We start from the raw sequence: 9,904 nt of genomic DNA, 5'->3' as shown, positions 1-9,904 counted from the left end.
TTTTGTGCGTATGAAGGATTTTTTTTGGAATAAAGTGTTTCAAGTTAAACTGGCTGAGGGTATATCTCTGTCGGCAAAGCCGACTGATACTTTTTTACTTGTTCAATTTAAATTTATTTTATTTGTGGAACATAAATCAGAAAGAGAGCAACATTTTTTTGAAAACTTAGCAATCTTAACTTATCATTAGCAAACTTATCACTTATCAAAAATAAGGATTCTGTGGAATGCAAACATTTGCGAATTATCAAAAATATTTCTAAGTGCAATATGAAAAGTTGATAAGTTGTTTCGTGGAATAGGGCCCTGGGGCTCAATTCTGTTTCTATGAAAATGTGAAATGAAAACTTTTATTATAAAGGAGAAAACTGTCAAATGAAAAAAATTATAAAGGAAATATTTTTCATTTGAAATTTTCATAGAACAAGAATCCAGCCCCTGGACAACATTGTCGGTTTGTTGGAGAGGACCAAGGTTCAAACCTCAGCCGGGCTCTGCTGAGAATTTTGATTTGTTGTTGTCTTATTAGTTCGAAGGTCTTCTAGCCATTCACATTCGATATGCCTGATTAGCTGAATTAAACCACCAGTAAAACGATCTTCGCATATTGGTTGGGTGTGTGGGACTTCGCTAGAATTCACTTTTTCAATACAAAATTCCTTAGGTTATGTTAGCACGATTAATTCAATTAATTAGGAATTCATGTCTATATATTCGAAAGATAATCTGTCTATTCGTTGTTGAATGCTTTTTATTTTAAGCCTTCTCACAGTACTCTCCAACAGTCTTTATTGGTGCGTCAACAAATTGATACATATTAGCAAGATAAGAATTATTTGTTCACACCGCCTCATAGTCGACAGTACCATCCCACTTGAGTACTTTTTTAAGTACCTATGCAGCTTTTCCAACACTGTTTTAAACTGGAATAATTATTGTGCTCTCCCTATCCACATAATCAAACAATGCTAAGCAATTCGATGATCAGTTGGAATTTATTCTTCTCAGAGAAAGGTGGGTTCTGCGCATTGAAACGGTTTTGCTTATCATTCGATAACATGAACAAAATCTAGTTATTTGTATTGCACACGAAATTTTATGTCCAATGCTAATAATAATAACAGCAAAGCCGGTTGTCAACTAATTAATTGAAATAATCATTTCAGAGTTAATACCTATTATTTAAATTTTTAAATAAAGTTTTATAATATTTTTCATAGGAAGTCGATTAACACAACTGGAAAAATGTCCAAGAAACCCGTTTTGTACTACACTCCACGCAGTCCACCATGCCGTGCAGTCTTGTTGACAGCTGCCGCTTTGGGTGTTGAATTGGAATTGAGGTAGGCAAAAAAATGGTTACAATTCTTCGCCCCAAAAATGTTAATGCCCTTCTAAACTTGTTTCACTTTTGCAGAGCCATGAATTTGAAAGATGGTGATCATCTCACTCCTGAATTCCTAAAATTGAATCCATTGCACACAATTCCCGTCTTGGATGATGATGGTGTTGTCATTACCGATTCCCATGTCATTTGTTCCTATTTGGCTGATAAATATGCCGTCGATGAATCAATGTATCCCAAAGATAAATTGAAGCGTATGGAAGTCGATGCCCGTCTCTATTTTGAATGTGGTCATCTTTTTCCAAGGGTACGCATAATGGTTGAACCCATTATCTATTTTGGTCATCACGATATTGAACCCGAGAAAGTGTCGTATATGCAAAAAGCCTATGATGGGTTGGAAAAAGCTTTGGCCAATTCCAAATATTTATGTGGTGACAATTTAACCATTGCCGATTTGTGCTGCATTTCCTCCGTGTCGACGGGTATGTTGTTCGCTCCCATTGAAGAAGATAAATTCCCCAAATTGAAAGCCTGGGTTGAACGTTTATCCGAATTACCCTACTACAAGAAGAACAATCAAGAAGGTGCAGAGATTTTGTATACTTTTGTTAAGGCAAAAATGGAAGAAAACAAGAAAGCCAAAGAAGAAAGTTCGTGAATATGTTTTCAGTTTTCGGTTTTTTTTTGATATTTTTATGCCGGCATAAATTTGTAGAAGCGAACAAACGTACATACATAAATATATAAATGAGTTTAAACAAGATTAATTTATGCATTTGTTTTGTTTTTATGGAGTTAATGAGTTTGAGTGGAGATAACAAGAGAGTTCGTCGTGATTTTATGACTAGTCGGGTTAGTGTTGCTTGTAGTTGAGTGTGTTGTATAGCTCGCAAACATGTTTGACAACTTTGTTTGAGTTGGAAAGTAGTAGCGTTGTGCATCGACATCGTGGCTACAAAAACATGTTTTATTACCCTCAACCATAGTATGGAGGGAATATTAAAATTGTTTTTCCGTTTGTAACGCATTGAAAAAAATAATCATTCTCGATCCTACAAAGCATATACATTAGGGCTATAACCAAAAAAATACCACCACATAGCCGTGTAGAGTTTCCGCACCAAATGCATTGAAGTTCAGTAATGCATTTTTTAATTTTAGCTGTTATGACAACATACTTGCTTTTAATTAAAATTTTTATTTTTTTGTAATCTAATTTAATATCATTATCAAAGCGTTCTGGACCAATTTGTTCTCAAATCGCGCCATTTCGGAGCATTTTATGAATTTTTGACACTATTGCAGTTTTTGCTTTTTCTTTGTAAACTCGTGAATTTTATGTTTATATTTTTTGTACCTACCGGACAAAAGAATATGGGGTCATTTGCAACGAAGTCGCGAAAGTTAAAGGCTGTTTTTGTTGACTATGCCTGTGAGTATCGTATATGTTTTTTACAAAAATACAACACCAGTACCACGTGGGGAATTTTGTCCTAATAATGAAAACGCGTTTCTAAGATCGATTCGGTGAAAAAAGTTTCCGCGCCGACTGTAATTACTAAAACCCTTTTGATATTTTTTCTACTTATAATTTTAAATTTGCTTTGTTTGAATAAATATTCATAGAAAAAAATACAATTCTCACAGGCAAAGTCCTTAAAAACTGTCTGTAACTTTCGCGAATTTGTTGCAAATGACACCATATTCTCTTGTCCGATAGGTACAATAAATATAAACATAAAATTCACGAGTTTATAAAGAAAAAACAAAAATTGCAATAGTGTCAAAAATTCATAAAATGCTCCGAAATGGCGCGATTTGAGAACAAATTGGTCCAGAACGCTTTGGTAATGATTTTAAATTAGATTACAAAAAAATAAAAAATTTAATTAAAAGCAAATATGTTGTCATAACAGCTAAAATTAAAAAATGCATTACTGAACTTCAATGCATTTGGTGCGGAAACTTTTTTCGCGATAGAGAAAAAATTACACCTTTTTCATAATAGTTTTTCATGCTCTACACGGCTATGTGGTGGTATTTTTGCAAAAAGTTATATCCCTAATATACATATGTATGTATATTCTTGATCAGGATACAATCTGAGTCGCTCTAGCCATGACCGTATGTTGCAATCACTCTAGCGTCCACAATAATTGAGATAGATTGCTATATTTTTCCACCCGAGTGTCAAGTTTGAAGATGGGCTATATCGGCCCAAGATTTGGTATAGCAACCATATAACTGTACCTCCTGATTTTCATTATTTTGAAGATTTTACCTACATTTTTTTGACCGAGCCACCTGTAATTTGACATTTAAGATTCTTAGTGGTCAAAAACAACTCGACCAAAAAATTGGTATATTTTGGTTTAGCCCCCTTATAACATTACCTACCTATTTTCGGTATTTTGAGGATTTTAGCTAAATTTTTTTAACCGAACTACCTGTAATCTGAAATTTAAAACATTTCTACCAAAAATGCTCAACATAATTCTAAGTGTTGGTATAGCTCCCATATAACGGTACCTCCCGATTTTCAGCAATTTGATTGTTTTAGCTATATTTGTTGATAGAACTGTCTGTAATTTGGCTTTTCCAGTTGTCACAAAATGTATCCAACAAAAATTATAAACATAGGTCCGCGTTTTGGTACAGCTCTTATATAAGGATACATCCCGATTTTCGGTGTTTTGAGGATTTTAGCTAAAATTTTTAACCAAACTACCTGTAATTTGCCATAAAAGGTTCCCTGCAGTCAGAAAACCTTTCCGCTAAAAATTGTGAACATAGGTCCATATTTTGGTATCTCTTACAATGCACAGTGGTCGCTGTCATTGGCCATGATTAAAAAATTAAAGTATTTTTGGTACCAAATGTGTTCATATCTACTCCTAACTCCTACTCTTTGAGAATAGCATCAAAAAAGAGACATTTTAACAGGTTGGATTTCGAGGTGAATTCAAGCAAAAGTTAGGTGAAAGTAAAATATTAATATCAAACTAAATGAATTCTATATAGACCAAACTTAATTCGAATATTGAAAAACAATGTATTAACTTAATTTTTATGCATTTTTGCGTTTGTTAATTTTTGGGATTAATCATTGAATGCGTGTTTTGACTGAAGGACTTTTGTAATGTCATTTCTTCAGTATAATTAAATTTCATGTAAAGTTTTAGTTATGTTACCCCTCTTTCCCCCTAATGAAATTTTTTTAAAATATAATTAGAAGTCTTTAGATTCTATTTTCAAAATATCAGCTGCAACTTTGGAACTTGTTCCCAAAATACTAAAGGTACCTTTCAGGGTGTTTTTGTCATTTTTTTCAAATGTGCAGGTGATACATTTCAGGTTTTAGATATATAGAAGAGATACTGTGCGGTTCAGTCATATGAAGGATACAGCAAAATGTGGTCTTCAATGTAAAATTTGGAAAATTCAGCCATTTTGATTGATTATTACGGCTGGAGCCCTAAAAATACCGAATATTGGGCGGTACCGATTTATGGGGACAACATCAAAGGGCCGATCTACATTAATCGACAATTTTCTGGGGATAGCCTACCTCCAGGAAACATTTAGTGGCATTTCGGCCATTTCGAATTAATAATTTATATAAAATCTTCAAAATTCCGAAAATATGGGGACCCTATCAAAACGTGGACCCAATTCAAAAAATTTTTCCATAAGGCTTTCTAACACTAGGGAATACCGCTAGCTAAATTTCAGCCAATTTCATTAAAAGATGTGGTCAAGACCCCCAAAATGCCAGAAGTCAGGGGGTATTGTTCTACGGAGGCTATACCTAAAGTTGGATCTTAGTTGATTTTTTTGCTCCTTTTTATTTGTGTTGCTAAACTAGCCTTTACTGAAAATTTCGTATTGATATCGACACAGGAAGTGTTTTTGGCCGCTCTTCCCATACAAGTTCGACCACAGTGCAATGGTACAATGTTATCTCTCGATTTTCGCTGTTTTAGGATTTTGGCTAAATTTTTTAAGCGAACGTGCTGTAATTTGCCTTTTGAGGTTCCCTGAAGTCAAAAATATCTCCACTAACATTTTTAATTATTTTATTTATATATCCCCGTATGATGGTACTTTCCGATTTTCGATATTTTCAGAATTTTATCTCCATTTTTATACCCTCAGCCTTTAGGCTAAAGAGGGTATTTACACTTTGATACGACCAAAAATGTGCCTCATCGAAATAATGGTTTTAGACCCCAAGTATGTTTGTACGATATCCGTTTCAGACAATTTTGAGTAGATCTAGCAATGTCCGTCTGTCTGTCTGGCTGGCTGGTGCGCACGATAACTCTCGAACGGATCAATCGATTCGGTTCAAATTTTGGGTATCGAAATATTTTGTCCAGATTCGATTTAAGTTCGAAGATGGGCCATATAGGTCCACTGCTTCAGGTACCTCCCCCACAAATGTTCAAAAATTGTCGCAAAACTTGTGCGCATGATTACTCTTGTAGGGATTAACCGATTTGGTTCATACTTTGCACATCGTGTAATTTCTACCAAACTTAGATGAGGTTCCAATATGGACTCAATCGGTTCACTCCTTCGGGTCCCTCCCACACAAAATTTCGGAAAAGTTCAGTTTAGGAGCTGGTCTAGAATCGCTTTGATTTTTATTTACGCAAGTTGTATTCGCTGTCCTCTATACGACGCTGTAAGATTCCTCGGGGGCAAGTCCATACTTCCTGAAAAAATAGCCTGAAAGTTGAAAAACAAACCCTATGACACCATGTTTATGGGTGGAAGCGCAAGATAATTCTCGAACGGAAATGCCGATTCCGGCCAAAATGTGGCCTTCGTAATATTGTTTCCAAACTTAGTTTATGTTCGTAGATAAGCCATATCGGAGTGGACCGATATGGCTTATCTACAGGTACCTACCCCACAAAAGTTCGAAAATATTCGGAAAAATTGTGCGCACGATAACTCTTGATGGGAGTGACCGATTTGGTCCATACTTTACACATTCTCATAATATTTACCAGATATAGATCAGGATCGAATATGGAATATGGAGTGGACAAATATCTACTCCATCCCGTACCTCCCACACAAAATTTTGGATAAGTTCACTTTAAGACCTGCTATTAAATCACTTTGATTTTTGTTGAAGCAACTTACATTCGCTGCCTCAATTACGATGGTAAAAGTTGTTTCAGGGAAAAGTCCATACTTCTTGAGAAAACAGTCCGAAGGGTGTAAAAACCCCCTATGGCACCCCCATGGTCTATGTCGGTCCATTCCTTTAAGTAAATTTTCCGCAAAATTTTTGAACTTTAATCCTAATCAACATTTTTGTCGGTTCATACGACCAAAATTTTGAAACCCCCTAAATACATAAGTTTCTTTTTGTGAAAAAAGTGTTTCAATTTGCACAGGCTGAGGGTATATCTCTGTCGGCAAGGCCGACTGACGCATTGTCGACACCATCAACTTAGTCTTCCCGCCGTTTACCGCCAGACCCACTTTAGCAGATTCTCCTTCGACCTTCATAAAGGTATCTGTCACTTCTTTTACTGATCGTCCCATTACGTCTATATCATCAGCATACGCAAGTAAAATGTGGCTATTGGTGTAGATTGTGCCACTTCTTTTGACATTTGCCTCTCGAATAACCTTTTCCAGCAGGATGTTGAAGAGATCACACTAGAGGCTGTCTCCTTGCCTGAACCTCTTTTGGTACAAAATTCTTCGGAGAGATTACTTCCTATTATAACTGAGGATCTCGTGTCAGTTAAAGTAATTTTACAAAGCTGAATGAGCTTTGGGGGGATACCAAATTCAGACATGGCCTGGAATACCTTTGAACGTAGTGGGCTGTCGAAGGCTGCTTTATAATCGACAAAAAAGTGGTAGGTGTCGATCTGCATCTCTTGGGTCTACTCCAGGATGTGCCGCAGGGTGAATATCTGCTCAATGGTGGACTTGCCAGGTCTAAAGCTGCATTGGTATAGCTCAATTATCTCATTGACCGTAGGCTTAAGTCGTTCGCACAATATCCCTGACACGATCTTATAGGCAATCGGGAGTAGACTTATGCCCCTATAGTTAGAGCATACAGTCTTATCTCCTTTCTTATGGACGGGGCACAGCATACTCAGGTTCCAATTGTCGGGTACGCGTTCTTCCTGCCAGATGGTGCTAACTAGCTGATGAATACACCTTATCAGAGTGTCGCCTCCGGTTTTGAACACCTCGTCTGGTAAGCCATCGGCTCCTGCTGCCTTATTATTCTTATGTCGGTTTATTGCTGTCTTTACCTCATCTTGGCCGGGTGGTATACAATCAATACCATCTTCTAGGATGGGATTTGTGGTATCTTCGTCGTCTTCGCTCTATTGGATACCAACAGTTTGGAAAAATGCTCTTTTATATCCTTAGCACACTATCTGTATCAGTTACCAGATTACCTTGTTGGTCTCTACAGGAGGATGTGCCAGTTCCAAAGCCATCAGTTTGATGTTTCATTCTTTGGTAGAATTTTCGGACTTCATTCTGTCTCCTGTACATCTCGATTTTTTCACACTCCCGCTTTTCCATCTCTCTCTTTTTCCTGCGGAAAAGTCGTTTCTCCTCTCTCCTTTTCTCCCGATACCTTTCTCGTGCGCTACGCGTTGCTACGGATTGTAAAGTAGCCCTATATGCCGCATTTTTCTCTTCGGTAGCAGCACGACACTCCTGATCATATAATGGATTCCTTGGTTAAGGTCTTTGGTATCCAAGTATGGATTTTGCGGCTGTTTGCATGGAGTGGGCAATGCTTTGCCAGTGCGTTGATATGTTATCGGTATGAGGAGTGCTTTGATTAAGCAATTGGGCTAGTTGAGTGGAAAACGCTGTGGCTGTCTGTTGTGATTGCAGCTTACCGATGTCTAACTTTCGCGTTGTGTCTGTTCGTACTCTGTATGCTTTTACCTGGTGCGTACCGTTTAACCGGGTGCGTACCTTAGCTGCAACTAGGTAGTGGTCCGAGTCTATGTTTGCTCCTCGGAACGGGCACACATCCAACACGCTCGATGGGTGTCTTCCATCTATCACAACGTGATCAATTTGATTTCTTGTTTTCTGATCCAGAGACAGCCATGCCATTGTCAGATGTTTCATTGTGGAGACTGAATTTTCCGACTGTTGGGCCAAAGACATTCTCCTTTCCAATTTTGGCATTAACATCACATAGAATAATTTTAATGGCATGGGCAGGGCAACGGCCATACGTTTCTTCTAAGCGCTCGTAAAATATATCTGTTGTCTGTTCGTTCTTTTCTTCTGTGGGAGCATGAGCGCAAATAAAGCTGATGTTGACGAATTTAGCTTTAATTCGAATTGCAGCAAGTCTTTCATACACTGGGGTGAAGCTGGATGCCAGATGTTTTAGTCTCCCACTAACTACAAATCCGCAACCAAACTCATGCTTTACGTCATGGCAGCTATAATACAGTGCGTCACCTTTAGGTGTTGTTGTGAACCCATGTGCCATAACCCGGTTTAAAAGAAGAAGAAAGAAAATTTGACCAAGCCCACTTTTTTCACTGATCAATTTTAATTTTCCCTGCAAAAAATACTGAACTGATTTTCCTGAAAATTTCAGGGAATTTACAGGGATGGCCCCCGAAAACAGGCTACATATTTTGTTGAATTCCAGAGGGAGCGATGAACCTCCCCTATGCGATATTTTTAAAAATTGCTATATTTGCGAAACTTACGCATGTATCGGTTTGAAAATTTAGAGATTAATCTACAATCTAGGTACTTCTTTGGGACCTGGCCACGACAGTTTTTTTTATATGTTATATCTTCAATACTACTGAACCGATTTCCATGTTTGCAAAAGCTCAAACTTTGCCGTTGTTATGTATATTTTATGAATTTCGGAGGAGGTGGGGTACCTTCCCCACGCCTTTCTTTAAAAAGATATATGTCTAAGCCAGCATAAATTTTTTGAGGCAATGGGGTGTGTCTACCCTAGGTGCATATTTCGAGCCAAAATACCGGAATACGCCTAATTGTTTAAATATGTTATGTTTTGAAAACTGAAGAAAACGCCCACTATTTTCAATACATTAATTCTCCAAAACTACTGAACCTAATTTTATGAAATTTTCAGAAAGCTTTTAGGAATGTCCGTTATCCAAAATGCTATATATTTGTAGATGATTTTCGGGGGCCTAATGTTTTATAATCGCTATATTTGCTAAACGTATGAGTGCATCGGCTAGCAAATTAATGTTCGAGACAACGGTGGTTGCGCCCCCCGATCAAGAAAAACGATATATTTACAAATGCCCTTAAGTGGTGAGGTTTAACGGTCCATCAGCCATGAAAAACTAAAACATATAGGTTTCAATAAGCGGGAGAATTCCACTAAGCCTATTTTTTTAACTTTTATAATTAGATCGCTTTAGGATAAAAACTGGGGACATGGACGATAATAAATGCTAAACAGCATCAATGGGCGAAAAAATCCGACAAAGTCCGTCAGAAAAATTAATTTAAAATTAAATTTAAAATTCTCATCGGTTTGAC

The 9,904-nt window shown here is 37.1% G+C and overlaps 1 protein-coding gene across 1 annotated transcript; it reads left to right on the top strand.

Moving 5' to 3' along the window:
• The first annotated feature begins 928 nt into the window (after positions 1-928).
• On the top strand, positions 929-2,115 carry LOC141387818 (glutathione S-transferase 1-like). Its single transcript, XM_073958114.1, has 3 exons — positions 929-1,014; positions 1,221-1,343; positions 1,418-2,115. The coding sequence occupies exons 2-3, from the start codon at positions 1,246-1,248 to the stop codon at positions 2,004-2,006; spliced, it is 687 nt and encodes a 228-aa protein (XP_073814215.1). The 5' UTR covers positions 929-1,014; positions 1,221-1,245; the 3' UTR covers positions 2,007-2,115.
• Positions 2,116-9,904: the final 7,789 nt, after the last annotated feature.

Source organism: Musca autumnalis, unplaced genomic scaffold, assembly GCF_047663935.1.
Source record: "Musca autumnalis isolate F117 unplaced genomic scaffold, ASM4766393v1 scaffold_5, whole genome shotgun sequence".
Lineage (NCBI taxonomy): Eukaryota > Metazoa > Arthropoda > Insecta > Diptera > Muscidae > Musca > Musca autumnalis.
This window is presented reverse-complemented; position numbering and strand designations above follow the sequence as displayed.

Coding starts and splice junctions, on each gene's coding strand:
- LOC141387818 (XM_073958114.1), top strand. CDS start 1,246: ATGTCCAAGAAACCCGTTTTGTACTACACTCCACGCAGTCCACCATGC. Junction 1,344..1,417: donor GGTGTTGAATTGGAATTGAG/GTAGGCAAAAAA, acceptor TCACTTTTGCAG/AGCCATGAATTTGAAAGATG.